At 50.0% G+C, this 25,537-nt stretch overlaps 1 protein-coding gene across 1 annotated transcript; it reads right to left on the bottom strand.

The window, feature by feature from the left end:
- Window positions 1–11,356: 11,356 nt before the first annotated feature.
- On the bottom strand, window positions 11,357–18,408 carry LOC138774691 (voltage-dependent L-type calcium channel subunit alpha-1S-like; the record flags this gene model as incomplete). Its single annotated transcript, XM_069955665.1, has 3 exons — window positions 18,212–18,408; window positions 15,096–15,201; window positions 11,357–11,496 (listed from the first exon to the last, which is right to left on the bottom strand). Coding segments are annotated over exons 1-3 (398 nt in total), but the record flags the coding sequence as incomplete, so codon positions are not given.
- Between the last annotated feature and the right edge of the window lie 7,129 nt (window positions 18,409–25,537).

Below are 25,537 nucleotides of genomic sequence, written 5' to 3'. Positions count from 1 at the left end.
CCCGGCAGTATACAGTCCATCCCCATATACCCGGCAGTATACAGCCCCTCCCCATATACACTGCAGTATACAGTCCATCCCCATATACCCGGCAGTATACAGCCCCTCCCCATATACCCGGCAGTATACAGCCCCTCCCCATATACACTGCAGTATACAGCCCCTCCCCATATACACTGCAGTATACAGCCCCTCCCCATATACCCGGCAGTATACAGCCCCTCCCCATATATCCGGCAGTATACAGCCCCTCCCCATATACCCGGCAGTATACAGCCCCTCCCCATATACCCGGCAGTATACAGTCCATCCCCATATACCCGGCAGTATACAGCCCCTCCCCATATACCCTGCAGTATACAGTCCATCCCCATATACCCTGCAGTATACAGCCCCTCCCCATATACACTGCAGTATACAGTCCATCCCCATATACCCGGCAGTATACAGCCCCTCCCCATATACACTGCAGTATACAGCCCCTCCCCATATACACTGCAGTATACAGCCCCTCCCCATATACCCGGCAGTATACAGCCCCTCCCCATATACCCTGCAGTATACAGCCCCTCCCCATATACCCTGCAGTATACAGCCCCTCCCCATATACCCGGCAGTATACAGCCCCTCCCCATATACCCGGCAGTATACAGTCCATCCCCATATACCCGGCAGTATACAGCCCCTCCCCATATACCCGGCAGTATACAGCCCCTCCCCATATACCCGGCAGTATACAGCCCCTCCCCATATACCCGGCAGTATACAGCCCCTCCCCATATACCCGGCAGTATACAGTATACAGCCCCTCCCCATATACCCAGCAGTATACAGCCCCTCCCCATATACCCGGCAGTATACAGCCCCTCCCCATATAAACCGCAGTATACAGCCCTCCCCATATACCCGGCAGTATACAGTCCCTCTCCATATACCCGGCAGTATACAGCCCATCCCCATATACCCGGCAGTATACAGTCCATCCCCATATACCCAGCAGTATACAGTCCCTCCCCATATACACTGCAGTATACAGTCCCTCCCCATATACCCGGCAGTATACAGCCCCTCCCCATATACCCAGCAGTATACAGTCCATCCCCATATACCCAGCAGTATACAGTCCATCCCCATATACCCGGCAGTATACAGTCCCTCCCCATATACCCGGCAGTATACAGTCCATCCCCATATACCCGGCAGTATACAGTCCATCCCCATATACCCGGCAGTATACAGCCCCTCCACATATACCCGGCAGTATACAGCCCCTCCCCATATACCCGGCAGTATACAGCCCCTCCCCATATACCCGGCAGTATACAGTCCCTCCCCATATACCCGGCAGTATACAGCCCCTCCCCATATACCCGGCAGTATACACTCCATCCCCATATACCCGGCAGTATACAGCCCCTCCCCATATACCCGGCAGTATACAGCCCCTCCCCATATACCCGGCAGTATACAGCCCCTCCCCATATACACTGTAGTATACAGCACCTCCCCATATACCCGGCAGTATACAGCCCCTCCCCATATACCCGGCAGTATACAGCCCCTCCCCATATACCCGGCAGTATACAGCCCCTCCCCATATACCCGGCAGTATACAGCCCCTCCCCATATACCCGGCAGTATACAGCCCCTCCACATATACCCGGCAGTATACAGCCCATCCCCATATACCCTGCAGTATACAGTCCATCCCCATATATCCGGCAGTATACAGCCCCTCCCCGTATACACTGCAGTATACAGCCCCTCCCCATATATCCGGCAGTATACAGCCCCTCCCCATATACCCTGCAGTATACAGTCCCTCCCCATATACCCGGCAGTATACAGCCCATCCCCATATACACTGCAGTATACAGTCCCTCCCCATATACCCTGCAGTATACAGTCCATTCCCATATACCCGGCAGTATACAGCCCATCCCCATATACACTGCAGTATACAGTCCATCCCCATATACCCGGCAGTATACAGCCCCTCCCCATATACCCGGCAGTATACAGCCCCTCCCCATATACCCGGCAGTATACAGCCCCTCCCCATATACCCGGCAGTATACAGCCCCTCCCCATATACCCGGCAGTATACAGCTCCTCCCCATATACACTGCAGTATACAGTCCCTCCCCATATACCCTGCAGTATACAGCCCCTCCCCATATACCCGGCAGTATACAGCCCCTCCCCATATATCCTGCAGTATACAGTCCCTCCCCATATACCCGGCAGTATACAGCCCCTCCCCATATATCCTGCAGTATACAGTCCCTCCCCATATACCCGGCAGTATACAGTCCATCCCCATATACCCGGCAGTATACAGCCCCTCCCCATATACCCTGCAGTATACAGCCCCTCCCCATATACCCTGCAGTATACAGTCCATCCCCATATACCCGGCAGTATACAGCTCCTCCCCATATACACTGCAGTATACAGCCCCTCCCCATATACCCGGCAGTATACAGTCCCTCCCCATATACCCGGCAGTATACAGTATACAGCCCCTCCCCATATACACTGCAGTATACAGTATACAGCCCCTCCCCATATACACTGCAGTATACAGTATACAGCCCCTCCCCATATACACTGCAGTATACAGTATACAGCCCCTCCCCATATACAAGGCAGTATACAGTATACAGCCCCTCCCCATATACCCGGCAGTATACAGTATACAGCCCCTCCCCATATACCCTGCAGTATACAGTATACAGCCCCTCCCCATATACACTGCAGTATACAGTATACAGCCCCTCCCCATATACACTGCAGTATACAGTATACAGCCCCTCCCCATATACACTGCAGTATACAGTATACAGCCCCTCCCCATATACACTGCAGTATACAGTATACAGCCCCTCCCCATATACAAGGCAGTATACAGTATACAGTCCCTCCCCATATACCCGGCAGTATACAGTATACAGCCCCTCCCCATATACCTGGCAGTATACAGCCCCTCCCCATATACCCGGCAGTATACAGTATACAGCCCCTCCCCATATACCCGGCAGTATACAGCCCCTCCCCATATACCCGGCAGTATACAGCCCCTCCCCATATACCCGGCAGTATACAGCCCCTCCCCATATACCCGGCAGTATACAGCCCCTCCCCATATACCCGGCAGTATACAGTCCATCCCCATATACCCGGCAGTATACAGTCCCTCCCCATATACCCTGCAGTATACAGTCCATCCCCATATACCCGCCAGTATACAGTCCATCCCCATATACCCGGCAGTATACAGTATACAGCCCCTCCCCATATACCCAGCAGTATACAGCCCCTCCCCATATACCCAGCAGTATACAGCCCCTCCCCATATACCCGGCAGTATACAGTCCATCCCCATATACCCGGCAGTATACAGCCCCTCCCCATATACACTGCAGTATACAGTCCATCCCCATATACCCGGCAGTATACAGCCCCTCCCCATATACCCGGCAGTATACAGCCCCTCCCCATATACACTGCAGTATACAGCCCCTCCCCATATACACTGCAGTATACAGCCCCTCCCCATATACCCGGCAGTATACAGCCCCTCCCCATATATCCGGCAGTATACAGCCCCTCCCCATATACCCGGCAGTATACAGCCCCTCCCCATATACCCGGCAGTATACAGTCCATCCCCATATACCCGGCAGTATACAGCCCCTCCCCATATACCCTGCAGTATACAGTCCATCCCCATATACCCTGCAGTATACAGCCCCTCCCCATATACACTGCAGTATACAGTCCATCCCCATATACCCGGCAGTATACAGCCCCTCCCCATATACACTGCAGTATACAGCCCCTCCCCATATACACTGCAGTATACAGCCCCTCCCCATATACCCGGCAGTATACAGCCCCTCCCCATATACCCTGCAGTATACAGCCCCTCCCCATATACCCTGCAGTATACAGTCCCTCCCCATATACCCGGCAGTATACAGCCCCTCCCCATATACCCGGCAGTATACAGTCCATCCCCATATACCCGGCAGTATACAGCCCCTCCCCATATACCCGGCAGTATACAGCCCCTCCCCATATACCCGGCAGTATACAGCCCCTCCCCATATACCCGGCAGTATACAGCCCCTCCCCATATACCCGGCAGTATACAGTATACAGCCCCTCCCCATATACCCAGCAGTATACAGCCCCTCCCCATATACCCGGCAGTATACAGCCCCTCCCCATATAAACCGCAGTATACAGCCCCTCCCCATATACCCGGCAGTATACAGTCCCTCTCCATATACCCGGCAGTATACAGCCCATCCCCATATACCCGGCAGTATACAGTCCATCCCCATATACCCAGCAGTATACAGTCCCTCCCCATATACACTGCAGTATACAGTCCCTCCCCATATACCCGGCAGTATACAGCCCCTCCCCATATACCCAGCAGTATACAGTCCATCCCCATATACCCAGCAGTATACAGTCCATCCCCATATACCCGGCAGTATACAGTCCCTCCCCATATACCCGGCAGTATACAGTCCATCCCCATATACCCGGCAGTATACAGTCCATCCCCATATACCCGGCAGTATACAGCCCCTCCACATATACCCGGCAGTATACAGCCCCTCCCCATATACCCGGCAGTATACAGCCCCTCCCCATATACCCGGCAGTATACAGTCCCTCCCCATATACCCGGCAGTATACAGCCCCTCCCCATATACCCGGCAGTATACAGTCCATCCCCATATACCCGGCAGTATACAGCCCCTCCCCATATACCCGGCAGTATACAGCCCCTCCCCATATACCCGGCAGTATACAGCCCCTCCCCATATACACTGTAGTATACAGCACCTCCCCATATACCCGGCAGTATACAGCCCCTCCCCATATACCCGGCAGTATACAGCCCCTCCACATATACCCGGCAGTATACAGCCCCTCCCCATATACCCGGCAGTATACAGCCCCTCCCCATATACCCGGCAGTATACAGCCCCTCCACATATACCCGGCAGTATACAGCCCATCCCCATATACCCTGCAGTATACAGTCCATCCCCATATATCCGGCAGTATACAGCCCCTCCCCGTATACACTGCAGTATACAGCCCCTCCCCATATATCCGGCAGTATACAGCCCCTACCCATATACCCGGCAGTATACAGTCCCTCCCCATATACCCTGCAGTATACAGTCCCTCCCCATATACCCGGCAGTATACAGCCCATCCCCATATACACTGCAGTATACAGTCCCTCCCCATATACCCTGCAGTATACAGTCCATTCCCATATACCCGGCAGTATACAGCCCATCCCCATATACACTGCAGTATACAGTCCATCCCCATATACCCGGCAGTATACAGCCCCTCCCCATATACCCGTCAGTATACAGCCCCTCCCCATATACCCTGCAGTATACAGCCCATCCCCATATACCCGGCAGTATACAGTCCCTCCCCATATACCCTGCAGTATACAGTCCCTCCCCATATACCCGGCAGTATACAGCCCCTCCCCATATACCCTTCAGTATACAGTCCCTCCCCATATACCCTGCAGTATACAGTCCATCCCCATATACCCTGCAGTATACAGCCCCTCCCCATATACCCTGCAGTATACAGCCCCTCCCCATATACCCTTCAGTATACAGTCCCTCCCCATATACCCGGCAGTATACAGCCCATCCCCATATACCCGGCAGTATACAGCCCCTCCCCATATACCCAGCAGTATACAGCCCCTCCCCATATACCCTGCAGTATACAGTCCATCCCCATATACCCGGCAGTATACAGCCCCTCCCCATATACCCGGCAGTATACAGCCCCTCCCCATATACACTGTAGTATACAGCCCCTCCCCATATACCCGGCAGTATACAGCCCATCCCCATATACCCTGCAGTATACAGCCCCTCCCCATATACCCGGCAGTATACAGCCCCTCCCCATATACCCGGCAGTATACAGCCCCTCCCCATATACCCGGCAGTATACAGCCCCTCCCCATATACACTGCAGTATACAGCCCCCTCCCCATATACCCGGCAGTATACAGTCCATCCCCATATACCCAGCAGTATACAGCCCCTCCCCATATACCCGGCAGTATACAGCCCATCCCCATATACCCGGCAGTATACAGCCCATCCCCATATACCCGGCAGTATACAGTCCCTCCCCATATACCCGGCAGTATACAGCCCCTCCCCATATACCCGGCAGTATACAGTCCATCCCCATATACCCGGCAGTATACAGCCCCTCCCCATATACCCGGCAGTATACAGCCCCTCCCCATATACCCGGCAGTATACAGCCCCTCCCCATATACCCAGCAGTATACAGTCCCTCCCCATATACCCGGCAGTATACAGCCCCTCCCCATATACCCGGCAGTATACAGCCCCTCCCCATATATCCTGCAGTATACAGTCCCTCCCCATATACCCTGCAGTATACAGTCCCTCCCCATATACACTGCAGTATACAGTCCCTCCCCATATACCCTGCAGTATACAGTCCATCCCCATATACCCTGCAGTATACAGTCCCTCCCCATATACCCGGCAGTATACAGCCCCTCCCCATATACCCGGCAGTATACAGTCCCTCCCCATATACCCTGCAGTATACAGCCCCTCCCCATATACACTGCAGTATACAGTCCCTCCCCATATACCCGGCAGTTTACAGCCCCTCCCCATATACCCGGCAGTATACAGTCCATCCCCATATACCCGGCAGTATACAGCCCCTCCCCATATACCCGGCAGTATACAGTCCCTCCCCATATACCCGTCAGTATACAGTCCATCCCCATATACCCGGCAGTATACAGCCCCTCCCCATATACCCGGCAGTATACAGTCCCTCCCCATATACCCGGCAGTATACAGCCCCTCCCCATATACCCGACAGTATACAGCCCCTCCCCATATATCCGGCAGTATACAGCCCCTCCCCATATACCCTGCAGTATACAGTCCATCCCCATATACCCTGCAGTATACAGTCCATCCCCATATACCCTGCAGTATACAGTCCATCCCCATATACCCTGCAGTATACAGCCCCTCCCCATATACCCGGCAGTATACAGCCCCTCCCCATATACCCTGCAGTATACAGCCCCTCCCCATATACCCGGCAGTATACAGCCCCTCCCCATATACCCGGCAGTATACAGCCCCTCCCCATATACCCGGCAGTATACAGCCCCTCCCCATATACCCGGCAGTATACAGCCCCTCCCCATATACCCTGCAGTATACAGCCCCTCCTTATATACCCGGCAGTATACAGCCCCTCCCCATATACCCTGCAGTATACAGTCCATCCCCATATACCCGGCAGTATACAGTCCATCACCATATACCCGGCAGTATACAGTCCATCCCCATATACCCGGCAGTATACAGTCCCTCCCCATATACCCAGCAGTATACAGTCCATCCCCATATACCCAGCAGTATACAGTCCATCCCCATATACCCGGCAGTATACAGTCCATCCCCATATACCCGGCAGTATACAGCCCCTCCCCATATACCCGGCAGTATACAGTCCATCCCCATATACCCGGCAGTATACAGTCCATCCCCATATACCCGGCAGTATACAGCCCCTCCCCATATACCCTGCAGTATACAGCCCATCCCCATATACACTGCAGTATACAGTCCATCCCCATATACCCTGCAGTATACAGCCCCTCCCCATATACCCGGCAGTATACAGCCCCTCCCCATATACCCGTCAGTATACAGTCCATCCCCATATACCCGGCAGTATACAGTCCATCCCCATATACCCTTCAGTATACAGTCCCTCCCCATATACCCGGCAGTATACAGCCCCTCCCCATATACCCTGCAGTATACAGCCCATCCCCATATACACTGCAGTATACAGTCCATCCCCATATACCCTGCAGTATACAGCCCCTCCCCATATACCCGGCAGTATACAGCCCCTCCCCATATACCCGTCAGTATACAGTCCATCCCCATATACCCGGCAGTATACAGATCCTCCCCATATACCCTTCAGTATACAGTCCCTCCCCATATACCCAGCAGTATACAGTCCATCCCCATATACCCGGCAGTATACAGCCCCTCCCCATATACCCGGCAGTATACAAGCCCCTCCCCATATACACTGCAGTATACAGCCCCTCCCCATATACCCAGCAGTATACAGCCCCTCCCATATACACTGTAGTATACAGCCCCTCCCCATATACCCGGCAGTATACAGCCCATCCCCATATACCCTGCAGTATACAGCCCCTCCCCATATACCCTGCAGTATACAGCCCCTCCCCATATACCCGGCAGTATACAGCCCCTCCCCATATACCCGGCAGTATACAGTCCATCCCCATATACCCGGCAGTATACAGTCCATCCCCATATACCCGGCAGTATACAGTCCATCCCCCATATACACTGCAGTATAGCCCCTCCCATATACCCGCAGTATACAGCCCCTCCCCATATACCCCGCAGTATACAGTCCCCTCCCCATATACCCGGCAGTATACAGTCCCTCCCCATATACCCGGCAGTATACAGCCCCTCCCCATATACCCTGCAGTATACAGCCCCCTCCCCATATACCCGGCAGTATACAGTCCATCCCCATATACCCGGCAGTATACAGTCCATCCCCATATACCCGGCAGTATACAGTTCATCCCCATATACCCGGCAGTATACAGCCCCTCCCCATATACCCTGCAGTATACAGCCCCTCCCCATATACCCAGCAGTATACAGTCCATCCCCATATACCCGTCAGTATACAGCCCTCCCCATATACCCGGCAGTATACAGTCCCTCCCCATATACCCTGCAGTATACAGCCCCTCCCCATATACCCTGGCAGTATACAGTCCATCCCCATATACCCGGTCAGTATACAGTCCCCTCCCCATATACCCTGCAGTATACAGTCCATCCCCATATACCCGGCAGTATACAGCCCCTCCCCATATACCCGGCAGTATAGACAGTCCATCCCCATATACCCAGCAGTATACAGTCCCCTCCCCATATACCCGGCAGTATACAGTCTATCCCCATATACTCGGCAGTATACAGTCCCTCCCCATATATACTGCAGTATACAGTCCCTCCCCATATACCCTGCAGTATACAGCCCCTCCCCATATACCCGGCAGTATACAGCCCCTCCCCATATACCCTGCAGTATACAGCCCCTCCCCATATACACTGCAGTATACAGTCCCTCCCCATATACCCGGCAGTATACAGCCCCTCCCCATATACCCGGCAGTATACAGCCCCTCCCCATATACCCGGCAGTATACAGTATACAGTCCCTCCCCATATACCCGGCAGTATACAGTCCCTCCCCATATACCCGTCAGTATACAGTCCATCCCCATATACCCGGCAGTATACAGCCCCTCCCCATATACCCAGCAGTATACAGTCCCTCCCCATATACCCGGCAGTATACAGCCCCTCCCCATATACCCGACAGTATACAGCCCCTCCCCATATATCCGGCAGTATACAGCCCCTCCCCATATACCCTGCAGTATACAGTCCATCCCCATATACCCTGCAGTATACAGTCCATCCCCATATACCCTGCAGTATACAGTCCATCCCCATATACCCTGCAGTATACAGTCCATCCCCATATACCCTGCAGTATACAGTCCATCCCCATATACCCTGCAGTATACAGCCCCTCCCCATATACCCGGCAGTATACAGCCCCTCCCCATATATCCGGCAGTATACAGCCCCTCCCCATATACCCGGCAGTATACAGCCCCTCCCCATATACCCGGCAGTATACAGCCCCTCCCCATATACCCGGCAGTATACAGCCCCTCCCCATATACCCTGCAGTATACAGCCCCTCCTTATATACCCGGCAGTATACAGTCCCTCCCCATATACCCGGCAGTATACAGCCCCTCCCCATATACCCGGCAGTATACAGCCCCTCCCCATATACCCGGCAGTATACAGCCCCTCCCCATATACCCTGCAGTATACAGCCCCTCCTTATATACCCAGCAGTATACAGTCCATCCCCATATACCCGGCAGTATACAGCCCCTCCCCATATACACTGCAGTATACAGCCCCTCCCCATATACCCTGCAGTATAAAGCCCCCTCCCCATATACCCGGCAGTATACAGCCCCTCCCCATATATCCGGCAGTATACAGCCCCCTCCCCATATACCCTGCAGTATACAGCCCCTCCCCATATACCCGGCAGTATACAGTCCCTCCCCATATACCCAGCAGTATACAGTCCATCCCCATATACCCTGCAGTATACAGCCCCTCCCCATATACCCGGCAGTATACAGTCCCTCCCCATATACCCTGCAGTATACAGCCCCTCCCCATATACCCGGCAGTATACAGTCCCTCCCCATATACCCTGCAGTATACAGTCCATCCCCATATACACTGCAGTATACAGCCCCTCCCCATATACCCGGCAGTATACAGTCCATCCCCATATATCCGGCAGTATACAGCCCCTCCCCGTATACACTGCAGTATACAGCCCCTCCCCATATATCCGGCAGTATACAGCCCTCCCCGTATACACTGCAGTATACAGTATACAGTCCCTCCCCATATACCCTGCAGTATACAGTCCCTCCCCATATACCCTGCAGTATACAGTCCCTCCCCATATACCCGGCAGTATACAGTCCATCCCCATATACCCGGCAGTATACAGTCCTTCCCCATATACCCGGCAGTATACAGCCCCTCCCCATATACCCGGCAGTATACAGTCCATCCCCATATACCCGGCAGTATACAGTTCATCCCCATATACCCTGCAGTATACAGTCCATCCCTATATACCCTGCAGTATACAGTCCATCCCCATATACCCGGCAGTATACAGCCCCTCCCCATATACCCTGCAGTATACAGTCCATCCCCATATACCCGGCAGTATACAGCCCCTCCCCATATACCCGGCAGTATACAGCCCCTCCCCATATACCCTGCAGTATACAGTCCATCCCCATATACCCGGCAGTATACAGCCCCTCCCCATATACCCGGCAGTATACAGGCCCTCTCCATATACCCGGCAGTATACAGCCCCTCCCCATATACACTGCAGTATACAGCCCCTCCCCATATACCCTGCAGTATACAGTCCATCCCCATATACCCGGCAGTATACAGCCCCTCCCCATATACCCGGCAGTATACAGCCCCTCCTTATATACCCACCAGTATACGGCTCATCACTTACCCCACTGCCCCTACATGAAGGTTAGAGTGCCACCAGTATACGGCTCATCACTTACCCCACTGCCACGATTGTGAAGTCGAGGAGATTCCAGGCGTTGCGGAGATAGGCGTCGGTGTGTAATATGAAGCCGTACGCCACAATCTTCAGAAAAGCTTCAATTGTGAAAATAAAAAGGAAAATATATTCAACCTTTTCCTGCAAGCGAGAAAGAAAGAAGAATTAGGAACGCCAAGAAGTCACAAGGGAGGGGCCTGACATCCATGGGCGGGGGCGATGCGAAGTCACAGGGGAGGGGCCTGACATCCATGGGCGGGGGCGATGCGAAGTCACAGGGGAGGGGCCTGACATCCATGGGCGGGGGCGATGCGAAGTCACAGGGGAGGGGCCTGACATCCATGGGCGGGGGGCGATGCGAAGTCACAGGGGAGGGGCCTGACATCCATGGGCGGGGGCAATGCGAAGTCACAGGGGAGGGGCCTGACATCCATGTGGGTGGTCTATAGCATCATCCATGGGTGGGGGGGCGACGAGAAGTCATAGGGGAGGGGCCTAATATCTATGCGGGTGGTCTCACACATCACATCAGTATATACCGAAATGTTAAGTAATAACAGAAAGGGGGGGATTAATTAAAGGGGGGGAAGCCTACGCCAGAGGAGTACGCCAGGGAGAAGGTACAGATTCGCCCCTCCCCCCTGGCCCGGCGGAGCTTGTGGGGACGTGATGAGGCGGGGAGGAGGCGTGGCCTCCTTCCCACGCCTCATTTATCATGATTTACGCCTGCTTGAAGGCGCAAATCATGCCGCAAATCTATACCTGCTGGAAGCTGGCATAGATTTGGTACACCGGGAACAGATTCACTAAGAGGCACAGGAGGGGCCTTATATAAGACCGGCGAAATTCAATATTAGTCTTCGTAAATCCACCCCCCAAAATGTTTAAAACAACAACATAATAAACACCGACAACAGACGGTCCGTGACTGATAAACAAAGGGTGGTTACAAGTCTAGAGCATGTCTGGAGTCTGGAGCATGTAATATACTGTGAGGGGCGGATAATACTACAGATACATCTCCTCCGGCTCATAGATCCTCCGGGTAGTGTCCCACTACGTGTAAAACTTCTCTCTCTAGTGTCACAGGTTAGGACAGGAGGCCGCTGTTCCTTCCTCCAACCTTGGAGGGGGAGGTCTTGGGTGAGGGGGAGGTCTTGGGTGAGGGGGAGGTTTTGGGTGAGGGGGAGGTCTTGGGTGAGGGGGTTTCCTCTCCCCTTGGAGGGGGAGGTCTTGGGTGAGGGGGAGGTCTTGGGTGAGGGGGTTTCCTCTCCCCTTGGAGGGGAAGGTCTTGGGTGAGGGGGAGGTCTTGGGTGAGGGGGTTTCCTCTCCCCTTGGAGGGGGAGGTCTTGGGTGAGGGGGAGGTCTTGGGTGAGGGGGTTTCCTCTCCCCTTGGAGGGGAAGGTCTTGGGTGAGGGGGAGGTCTTGGGTGAGGGGGTTTCCTCTCCCCTTGGAGGGAGAGGTCTTGGGTGAGGGGGTTTCCTCTCCCCTTGGAGGGGGAGGTCTTGGGTGAGGGGGAGGTCTTGGATGAGGGGGTTTCCTCTCCCCTTGGAGGGAGAGGTCTTGGGTGAGGGGGTTTCTTCTCCCCTTGGAGGGAGAGGTCTTGGGTGATGGGGTTTCCTCTCCCCTTGGAGGGAGAGGTCTTGGGTGAGGGGGTTTCCTCTCCCCTTGGAGGGGGAGGTCTCGGCTAAGGGGGTTTCCTCTCCCCTTGGAGGGAGAGGTCTTGGGTGAGGGGGTTTCCTCTCCCCTTGGAGGGGGAGGTCTTGGGTGAGGGGGAGGTCTTGGGTGAGGGGGTTTCCTCTCCCCTTGGAGGGGGAGGTCTTGGGTGAGGGGGAGGTCTTGGGTGAGGGGGTTTCCTCTCCCCTTGGAGGGAGAGGTCTTGGGTGAGGGGATTTCCTCTCCCCTTGGAGGGAGAGGTCTTGGGTGAGGGGGTTTCCTCTCCCCTTGGAGGGAGAGGTCTTGGGTGAGGGGGTTTCCTCTCCCCTTGGAGGGGGAGGTCTTGGGTGAGGGGGAGGTCTTGGGTGAGGGGGTTTCCTCTCCCCTTGGAGGGAGAGGTCTTGGGTGAGGGGGTTTCTTCTCCCCTTGGAGGGAGAGGTCTTGGGTGAGGGGGTTTCCTCTCCCCTTGGAGGGAGAGGTCTTGGGTGAGGGGGTTTCCTCTCCCCTTGGAGGGGGAGGTCTTGGCTAAGGGGGTTTCCTCTCCCCTTGGAGGGAGAGGTCTTGGGTGAGGGGGTTTCCTCTCCCCTTGGAGGGGGAGGTCTTGGGTGAGGGGGAGGTCTTGGGTGAGGGGGTTTCCTCTCCCCTTGGAGGGGGAGGTCTTGGCTAAGGGGGGTTCCTCTCCCCTTGGAGGGGGAGGTCTTGAGTGAGGGGGTTTCCTCTCCCCTTGGAGGGAGAGGTCTTGGGTGAGGGGGTTTCCTCTCCCCTTGGAGGGGGAGGTCTTGGCTAAGGGGGGTTCCTCTCCCCTTGGAGGGGGAGGTCTTGAGTGAGGGGGAGGTTTGTCTGGTCTGTCTTTACATTGAATTAATTTTGTTGGATATTTCTATCTTTTTTCACACACACGTCTTTCCTTTCTTTTTTCGTTTTTTAATTAAAGGGACAGTCTCATCAGAAAATGACTTATTGTATAAATTATGTTTATTATAAGAATTTTTGACATTTTTCCTAATTTCCCATTTTTCTGTCTATATTATGTAATGATCCTGATATTTTGCAGTAAAGCATTGCAGCGTCATGTGACACCAGTAGATAAAGGAGACAGTAGCTGCTCCCTGTGGTGATAAGAGGAGGGTGCTGTAAAGTGATCTGTACAGCATTGCAGCGTCATGTGACACCAGTAGAGGAGACATCAGCCCCTCCCTGTGGGATGACCTCTTCACAGGTCACAGAGCGCGCTCAGTAATGGCTCACATTCATCTCAAGGGGACAGAGTCTGTAAAGCATGTCACTAGATGCTGTTAAAAACAGCCCAGGCAAGATGGCCGCCCCCATAACAATGTACAAATAGTGACATAAAATTAGAGTCAGAAAATTTAAACAGATCAGAATAAAAGAAAAAGTTTTAGCATCTGACACTAATCAGTAACAGAACATTGAGGTGACACCTTCCCTTTAAGCTCCATTCACTTCAATGGAACTGAGTTGCAAAACGGGCACCCAAACTGGAGACAAGAGCGGTGCTGCCTCTGGAGGAAAGTGGCCATGTTTTACTAACGCTGGAGAACCTCTTTAAATTAATTCAAATTGATGACCCTTCCTAGGAACACTCGTTGCTGATATCCGGCTTGTGTAAAGGGACCAGTAAGTGGCTGATGATGGAGGAATAAATCACCTCTGCCTGCACATCTACCCGTCCCGGGGATATGTCACCAATAGCAATAAACTAATGGGCCTGTACACTGCACAACTGACTGGGCCCAGTAACAGCGCTGATTCCACTGATTGGGGCAGTCGCTTCTGTCGGTGGTTGATCGGGGGGCGGTACACTATTAAACCTATGTTGGCCGAATCAGCCATCAGTCTATGGTGTATGCTCCCAATGAACCACTGACAGAGGATGGAAAATCACCGCCAACCCCTTTGTTAAGGACGAGATAAGCCACGGCCAACGCTCTCACTGGCGCAACATAAGTGACGGCCAGACAATCATTTGGCCATCAGTTATTAAAGGTGTATGAGGCCGTAACCCCTCGGAGGCAGGAAGTAGCGTAACACAACAACATCAATAAAGAATTAACAGTCATTACCAAGATGGCATTTGTAGCGTTGGTGTCTTCTTCCGGCATCGGTAAATAGATTGCTAGTGCCACACAATTGGCAAATATTGTGAGGAGAATTATAACCTCGAATGGTCTGGAGTCACAGGAGTCAAAGGAAAGAAGTGACTGAATATAAAACTAACGAGAGAAGAATGGACTGTGCCTATAGGTGAACCCGGGAACCTACAGAGCGATCTAGGACGGGAGGGATTCTAACAATTACCAAGAGAATGGACTGTGCCCATGGGTGATAGACCGGGAACCTACAAAGTCATCTACGACCTGAGGGATTCTAACTGTAACCAAGAGAATGGACTGTGCCTATGGGTGAACCCGGGAACCTACAAAGTCATCTTCAACCAGAGGGATTCTAACTGTAACTAAGAGAATGGACTGTGCCTATGGGTGAACCCGGGAACCTAGAAAGTCATCTTCAACCAGAGGGATTCTAACTGTAACTAAGAGAATGGACTGTGCCTATGGGTGATAGACCGGGAACCTACAAAGTCATCTACGACCTGAGGGATTCTAACTGTAACCAAGAGAATGGACTGTGCCTATGGGTGAACCCGGGAACCTACAAAGTCATCTTCAACCAGAGGGATTCTAACTGTAACTAAGAGAATGGACTGTGCCTATGGGTGAACCCGGGAACCTAGAAAGTCATCTACGACCTAAGGGGTTCTAACCGTTACCAAGAGAATGGACTTTGCCTATGGGTGATAGACCGGGAACCTACAAAGTCATCTACAACTGGAGGGATTCTAACTGTAACCAAGAGAATGGACTGTGCCTATGGGTGATAGACCGGGAACCTACAAAGTTATCTACGACCTGAGGGATTCTAACTGTAACCAAGAGAATTGACTGTGCCTATGGGTGATAGACAGGGAACCTACAAAGTCATCTACGATCTGAGGGATTCTAACCATTACCAAGAGAATGGACTTTGCCTATGGGTGATAGACCGGGAACCTACAAAGTTATCTACGACCTGAGGGATTCTAACTGTAACCAAGAGAATTGACTGTGCCTATGGGTGATAGACAGGGAACCTACAAAGTCATCTACGATCTGAGGGATTCTAACCATTACCAAGAGAATGGACTTTGCCTATGGGTGATAGACCGGGAACCTACAAAGTCATCTACAACTGGAGGGATTCTAACTGTAACCAAGAGAATGGACTGTGACTATGAGTGAAGCCGGGAACCTACAGAGCCATCTAGGATGGGAGGGATTCTAACCATTACCAAGAGAATGTACTGTGCCTATTGGTAAACTCGGGAACCTACAGAGTCATCTAGGACGGGAGAGGTTCTAACCGTTACCAAGAGAATGGACAGAGTCATCTACGACCTGAGGGATTCTACCAAGAGAATTGACTGGGCCTATGGGTGGTAGACCAGGAACCTACAGACAAAGAGTCATCTACGACCTGAGAGATTCTACCAAGAGAATGGACTGGGCCTATGGGTGATAGACCGGGAACCTACAGACAAAGAGTCATCTACGACCTGAAGGATTCTACCAAGAGAATGGACTGGGCCTATGGGTGATAGACCGGGAACCTACAGACAAAGAGTCATCTACGACCTGAAGGATTCTACGAAGAGAATGGACTGGGCCTATGGGTGATAGACCGGGAACCTACAGACAAAGAGTCGTCTACGACCTGAAGGATTCTACCAAGAGAATGGACTGGGCCTATGGGTGATAGACCGGGAACCTACAGACAAAGAGTCATCTACGACCTGAAGGATTCTACGAAGAGAATGGACTGGGCCTATGGGTGATAGACCGGGAACCTACAGACAAAGAGTCATCTACGACCTGAAGGATTCTACCAAGAGAATGGACTGGGCCTATGGGTGATAGACCGGGAACCTACAGACAAAGAGTCATCTACGACCTGAAGGATTCTACCAAGAGAATGGACTGGGCCTATGGGTGAACCTGGGAACCTATGTTTTTCTAATGCTGGAGACCCCTTTGAGGTTTAGCGCTGGTCGGCTGCTATAAGGAAATCAGACACATAGGGGGAGATTTATGAAAGGGTGTAAAGTTCCCGCTGCAACCAATCACAGCTCAGCTTTTGTTCTACCAGAGCTGAAAGCTGAGCTGTGATTGGTTGCTGTGGGCAGTTTATACCAGGTGTATATTTACACCCTTTCATAAATCTCCCCCATAGTTTTCTGCAGGGTGGCGGGGTCTATGAGGTTCCGTGTCGTCCGCTTTCAACGCTTCTCTGCCCTTGTTCCCCATCTTTTGTCTTTGTAGCTACACCCTAGATCGGGTTTTCTTCTTTGATCGCCTATAGTAACAAGGCCGGCCGCGGCAGGAATCCTGAGCGCTCAAGGCTACAAAGAGGAAGAAGAGCAGAGAGACGCGGCAGGAATCCTGAGCGCTCAAGGCTACAAAGAGGAAGAAGAGCAGAGAGACGCGGCAGGAATCCTGAGCGCTCAAGGCTACAAAGAGGAAGAAGAGCAGAGAGACGCGGCAGGAATCCTGAGCGCTCAAGGCTACAAAGAGGAAGAAGAGCAGAGAGACGCGGCAGGAATCCTGAGCGCTCAAGGCTACAAAGAGGAAGAAGAGCAGAGAGACGCGGCAGGAATCCTGAGCGCTCAAGGCTACAAAGAGGAAGAAGAGCAGAGAGACGCGGCAGGAATCCTGAGCGCTCAAGGCTACAAAGAGGAAGAAGAGCAGAGAGACGCGGCAGGAATCCTGAGCGCTCAAGGCTACAAAGAGGAAGAAGAGCAGAGAGACGCGGCAGGAATCCTGAGCGCTCAAGGCTACAAAGAGGAAGAAGAGCAGAGAGACGCGGCAGGAATCCTGAGCGCTCAAGGCTACAAAGAGGAAGAAGAGCAGAGAGACGCGGCAGGAATCCTGAGCGCTCAAGGCTACAAAGAGGAAGAAGAGCAGAGAGACGCGGCAGGAATCCTGAGCGCTTAAGGCTACAAAGAGGAAGAAGAGCAGAGAGGCGCGGCAGGAATACGGCCCTCCTGGCCTGTTAGAACTTTCATGGAGATGGCGGTCTGAGCTGCAGATGACTATACACTCTATTAGAATACACAGGACTGGGTGGGCAGCTCGGTGAAGGATACTTCCATTCTACTATGTTGATACAGCGCTTCCTGAACGGGTTTTGAAGGCCTAAACAGAACAATGAGCGGGGCGGCCGGGGAGATGGCGGCACCAAAGGCCTCTTCTTTTTCTTTTGTGTTCCGTCTTCTGTGGCCGATCCCTGGAGATCCATCCTTTCTGAGGTGTCTCGGAGATCTGCTTTTGCCCGTTACAGCCAGATCCTAGAGGGGACAAAAAATTTCCTCCCATTAGTTACAGGAATATAAACCTGAAGAAGTAGAATAAGTGTTATATAGTACCAACAGATTCCGTAGCGCTGTACAATTCTGGGGGGACATACACAGACACAAAGCAGAGATAGACATGTAATTATAGACCATACATGAGGAGTGAGGGGCCCAAAAGCTTACACACTATGAGGAGGGGGCCGGAGACAAAGGGCCGAGGGGCAGAGGGCTTCTATTCAAAACTTTTACTGCTTATTTTCCCAGCAATAAAAACGAGAAGAAATCCCAAGGGTGGGGGAGGGGGGGGAGGACAAGTGACCACGATAGTAGAGGTAGATGGGCCGGTTATCGATGTCCCATCGATTGCTGGATGTGGGCTGAAACAACAGCAGATGGCAGGCAGCCCGGGAGGTCTCACTGCGGGAACCAATCTGGACCACTGGACACCAGCGACGCAGACCCAGCCCATTCAAATGCTGCTCTCAGTGTTGACTATATGGGACACAGGGGTCTATTATATGGGGACACTGGGGGTCTATTATATAGGAACACAAGGGGTCTAACTACAATATAGGACATGGGGGTCTACCTATTATATGGGACACAGGGAGTCTAACTACTATATGGGAAAACAGAGTGGCCTAAACACCATATGGATGTACAGTGGGGGCCCTAACCGCTAAATAAAAAGACAGAGAGACCTAATCATTATATGGATGTACAGAAGGGGCCTTACTACTATATGGATGTATACAGAGGCCTAACTGCTATATGGATGTATACAGAGTCCTAACTGCTATATGGATGTATACAGAGGCCTAACTGCTATATGGATGCACAGAGAGGCCTAACTACTATATGGATGTATACAGAGGCCTAACTACTATATGGATGTATACAGAGGCCTAACTACTATATGGATGCACAGAGAGGCCTAACTACTATATGGATGTATACAGCGGGGCCTAACTACTATATGGATGTACAGAGGGTCCCAGCTACTATATGGATGTACAGAGGGTCCCAGCTACTATATGGATGCACAGAGAGGCCTAACTACTATATGGATGCACAGAGGGTCCTGGCTACTATATGGATGTACAGAGGGTCCCAGCTACTATATGGATGTACAGAGGGGCCTAACTACTATATGGATGTACAGAGGGGCCTAACTACTATATGGATGTACAGAGAGGCCTAACTACTATATGGATGTATACAGAGGCCTAACTACTATATGGATGTATACAGAGGCCTAACTACTATATGGATGTATACAGAGGCCTAACTACTATATGGATGTATACAGAGGCCTAACTGCTATATGGATGTATACAGAGGCCTAACTACTATATGGATGTATACAGAGGCCTAACTGCTATATGGATGTATACAGAGGCCTAACTGCTATATGGATGTATACAGAGGCCTAACTACTATATGGATGTATACAGAGGCCTAACTACTATATGGATGTATACAGAGGCCTAACTGCTATATGGATGTATACAGAGGCCTAACTACTATATGGATGTATACAGAGGCCTAACTACTATATGGATGTATACAGAGGCCTAACTACTATATGGATGTATACAGAGGCCTAACTGCTATATGGATGTATACAGAGGCCTAACTGCTATATGGATGTATACAGAGGCCTAACTGCTATATGGATGTATACAGAGGCCTAACTACTATATGGATGTATACAGAGGCCTAACTACTATATGGATGTATACAGAGGCCTAACTACTATATGGATGTATACAGAGGCCTAACTGCTATATGGATGTATACAGAGGCCTAATTACTATATGGATGTATACAGAGGCCTAACTACTATATGGATGTATACAGAGGCCTAACTACTATATGGATGCACAGAGGGTCCCGGCTACTATATAGATGCACAGAGAGGCCTAACTAATATATGGATGTACAGAGGGGCCTAACTACTATATGGATGTACAGAGAGGCCTAACTACTTTATGGATGTATACAGAGGCCTAACTACTATATGGATGTATACAGAGGCCTAACTACTATATGGATGTATACAGAGGGGCCTAACTACTATATGGATGTACAGAGGGGCCTAACTACTATATGGATGTACAGAGGGGCCTAACTACTATATGGATGTACAGAGGGGCCTAACTACTATATGGATGTACAGAGGGGCCTAACTACTATATGGATGCACAGAGAGGCCTAACTACTATATGGATGCACAGAGGGTCCAGGCTACTATATGGATGTACAGAGGGGCCTAACTACTATATGGATGTACAGAGGGGCCTAACTACTATATGGATGTACAGAGGGGCCTAACTACTATATGGATGTACAGAGGGGCCTAACTACTATATGGATGCACAGAGAGGCCTAACTATTATATGGATGCACAGAGGGGCCTAACTACTATATGGATGTATACAGAGGCCTAACTACTATATGGATGTATACAGAGGCCTAACTACTATATGGATGTATACAGAGGCCTAACTGCTATATGGATGTATACAGAGGCCTAACTGCTATATGGATGCACAGAGGGTCCCGGCTACTATATGGATGCACAGAGAGGCCTAACTAATATATGGATGTACAGAGGGGCCTAACTACTATATGGATGTACAGAGGGGCCTAACTACTATATGGATGTACAGAGGGGCCTAACTACTATATGGATGTACAGAGGGGCCTAACTACTATATGGATGTACAGAGGGGCCTAACTACTATATGGATGTACAGAGGGTCCAGGCTACTATATGGATGTATACAGAGGCCTAACTACTATATGGATGTATACAGAGGCCTAACTACTATATGGATGCACAGAGGGTCCCAGCTACTATATGGATGTACAGAGGGGCCCATCGTCTAGATGGATATTTAGTAACACGCACCCCTCTCACACGCAGGTCCCAGGTTACAATATAAAATCAATAAACTGCCGACCTGGGGTATAAAGCCCCTTGAAAAAAAAATCCCCTGAAATGTAACTTTTGTTTCTTTATTATAAAATGTGCTCTTACACTTAGGTTCACACAATTTTTTATTTTATTTTTTACAAACAAACTGATACAATTTTGCGCATCCATTTTAATACGTTTTCCCATTAACATCCATTAAAAAAAAGAAAGAAAAGGGTTGAATGTACTTTTTAGCGTACACAAAACTGTGGTCATCGCCATTTTTGTAGATGTTAAAATGATGCATTTTGATTCGTTTTTTTATGCACAGCTAGTTTTTAATTCTCTAAGAAAAAAATTCTACAGCTCAAATTTTTAGCCTGTTTTTTTGGCACAAAAGTTTAGACATTTAGCGCACGGGGAGGACACGTCTACCCACGGGCAATGCCGTGCCCCCTCCCCGCCATATAGTGCACAAGGCCAAAACCTGAAAATAAAAGCACCTTATTGGGAGCCCTTGAAGAGATGATGGACAATGCTCCGCCAATCACTTCCTGCTCCAGAGTGCGAGTGTTCTCTCCCTCACATACCACACGCCATCAGGTGCCATGACAGTCGGTGTGCGGGAACCCCTGACCGGGCAGGTAGATATAACTTTGTTTAGATGATTTACAAATGGGTTGTAGAAGGGGAGTGTATTATATGTACTGTACAAGGAGAACCGACACACCTGGGGTCAGGGCCGGACTTGCTAGCTGGCATTGTGGGTAAATGCCAGATGGGCCGGTCCTCTCCATGGGCCACTCTTGTCCACCTCCTGGTGATCTGCTATTTCCCTGCACATCACCAAGAGGAGAATGGCCCAGGGGCAGCAGGCTGCCCCAGTGGATGGTCTCTGGGCACATGCCAACACCCTGCTCTGCCAGTCAGGCAGGCATTATGCCTCTATCCACAAGAGGCCGCTCCCTCCCCCAGCTCACTGGCACATGAGTGATGTCATACATGACGGGGGGATATTCTACAGGGGGATCACCTAAAGGATCATTGTCTATTGGGGGGGGGGGCTCAATAGCTACAGGGGGATTACCTATAGGGAGATTGCCCACGGGGATGGGGATACTACCAACTGGGGTGGCTACCTATCTGGATGTACAGAGGGGACCAAGCCACCATATAGAGGAAAGAGGGGACCTAACCACTAAATGAGGGCACAGAAGGGACCTAACCACTATATGAGGGCACAGAGGGGACCTAACCACCATATAGGGGCACAGAGGGACCTAACCACTATATGAGGGCACAGAGGGGACCTAACCACTATATGAGGGCACAGAGGGGACCTAACCACTATATGAGGGCACAGAGGGACCTAACAACCATATAGGGGCTTAGCGGGACCTAACCACTATATGAGGGCACAGAGGGGACCTAACCACCATATAGGGGCACAGAGGGACCTAACCACTATATGAGGGCACAGAGGGACCTAACCACTATATGAGGGCACAGAGGGACCTAACAACCATATAGGGGCTTAGCGGGACCTAACCACTATATGAGGGCACAGAGGGGACCTAGCCATCATATAGGGGCACAGAGGGACCTAGCCACTATTTGAGGGCATAGAGAGGCCCAACTACCATATGGTGACACAGGGGGACCAAACTACTATTTGGGAAGAGAGTGAGGTCTAACTATATGGATGCAAAGAGGGGGCCTGCACTATCCATCTGCATAGCGGGGACCTATACTACATGGAGACACAGAGAAGACTTATACTATATAAGAGGTGCAGAGAGGTGTGACTATTTGCAGGCATATATTGGGCCCAGCTGCTTATATGGGGAGGCAGACGGGCCGACTAGTATATATTATAATTAACTGCTTATACAAGGGGCACAGACAGGGCTCTATTACTGTGTGAAGCATTACACATGGGGATGGGGAGTTTGTATAGAGGTGAGGATGGTGCTGGAGCCAGGAGCCTGGCAGATCCTGCAGAGACGAGTCATGGATTGGAGAAGTCTTCATGACGGCCGGGCCAAATGGAAAAGAAAAAGGAAACTTCAACTAGCAAAAATGTCACTTCGTGTTAATTCATGCATAGAAGATGCCCCCTGTGAGTCACTGGAAGTAACTGCACTATAATCACTTATGAAGGTATGAAGCTACTGTATATAGCTAGATCCAACTCAATACTTGTCACTGCTTGGGGAGAATATTGGTCTTAATATTGTGGATTTTATTTCTTTAGAGTATAGTGGTATTATACAGCCATTATGTGGTGGTAATAGTATAGTGGTAATATACAGCCATTATGTGGTGGTAATAGTGGTATTATACAGCCATTATGTGGTGGTAATAGTATAGTGGGATTATACAGCCATTATGTGGTGGTAATAGTGGTAATATACAGCCATTATGTGGTGGTAATAGTATAGTGGTATTATACAGCCATTATGTGGTGGTAATAGTGGTAATATACAGCCATTATGTGGTGGTAATAGTATAGTGGTATTATACAGTCATTATGTGGTGGTAATAGTATAGTGGTATTATACAGCCATTATGTGGTGGTAATAGTATAGTGGTAATATACAGCCATTATGTGGTGGTAATAGTATAGTGGTAATATACAGCCATTATGTGGTGGTAATAGTATAGTGGTATTATACAGCCATTATGTGGTGGTAATAGTGGTAATATACAGCCATTATGTGGTGGTAATAGTGGTATTATACAGCCATTATGTGGTGGTAATAGTATAGTGGTATTATACAGCCATTATGTGGTGGTAATAGTATAGTGGTATTATACAGCCATTATGTGGTGGTAATAGTGGTAATATACAGCCATTATGTGGTGGTAATAGTATAGTGGTATTATACAGCCATTATGTGGTGGTAATAGTATAGCGGTATTATACAGCCATTATGTGGTGGTAATAGTATAGTGGTATTATACAGCCATTATGTGGTGGTAATAGTATAGTGGTAATATACAGCCATTATGTGGTGGTAATAGTGGTATTATACAGTCATTATGTGGTGGTAATAGTGGTAATATACAGCCATTATGTGGTGGTAATAGTATAGTGGTAATATACAGCCATTATGTGGTGGTAATAGTGGTATTATACAGTCATTATGTGGTGGTAATATAGTGGTATTATACAGCCATTATGTGGTGGTAATAGTATAGTGGTAATATACAGCCATTATGTGGTGGTAATAGTATAGTGGTATTATACAGTCATTATGTGGTGGTAATATAGTGGTATTATACAGCCATTATGTGGTGGTAATACTATAGTGGTATTATACAGTCATTATGTGGTGGTAATATAGTGGTATTATACAGCCATTATGTGGTGGTAATAGTATAGTGGTAATATACAGCCATTATGTGGTGGTAATAGTGGTATTATACAGCCATTATGTGGTGGTAATAGTATAGTGGTATTATACAGCCATTATGTGGTGGTAATACTATAGTGGTATTATACAGTCATTATGTGGTGGTAATAGTATAGTGGTAATATACAGCCATTATGTGGTGGTAATAGTGGTAATATACAGCCATTATGTGGTGGTAATACTATAGTGGTATTATACAGCCATTATGTGGTGGTAATATAGTGGTATTATACAGTCATTATGTGGTGGTAATAGTATAGTGGTATTATACAGCCATTATGTGGTGGTAATAGTGGTATTATACAGCCATTATGTGGTGGTAATAGTATAGTGGTATTATACAGCCATTATGTGGTGGTAATAGTGGTATTATACAGCCATTATGTGGTGGTAATAGTGGTATTATACAGCCATTATGTGGTGGTAATAGTATAGTGGTAATATACAGCCATTATGTGGTGGTAATAGTATAGTGGTAATATACAGCCATTATGTGGTGGTAATAGTGGTATTATACAGCCATTATGTGGTGGTAATAGTGGTATTATACAGCCATTATGTGGTGGTAATAGTATAGTGGTATTATACAGCCATTATGTGGTGGTAATAGTGGTATTATACAGCCATTATGTGGTGGTAATAGTATAGTGGTATTATACAGCCATTATGTGGTGGTAATAGTATAGTGGTATTATACAGCCATTATGTGGTGGTAATAGTATAGTGGTATTATACAGCCATTATGTGGTGGTAATAGTGGTAATATACAGCCATTATGTGGTG

The sequence above is a fragment of the Dendropsophus ebraccatus genome, unplaced genomic scaffold (genome assembly GCF_027789765.1).
Source record: "Dendropsophus ebraccatus isolate aDenEbr1 unplaced genomic scaffold, aDenEbr1.pat pat_scaffold_1032_ctg1, whole genome shotgun sequence".
Classification (NCBI taxonomy): Eukaryota; Metazoa; Chordata; class Amphibia; order Anura; family Hylidae; genus Dendropsophus; species Dendropsophus ebraccatus.
This window is presented reverse-complemented; position numbering and strand designations above follow the sequence as displayed.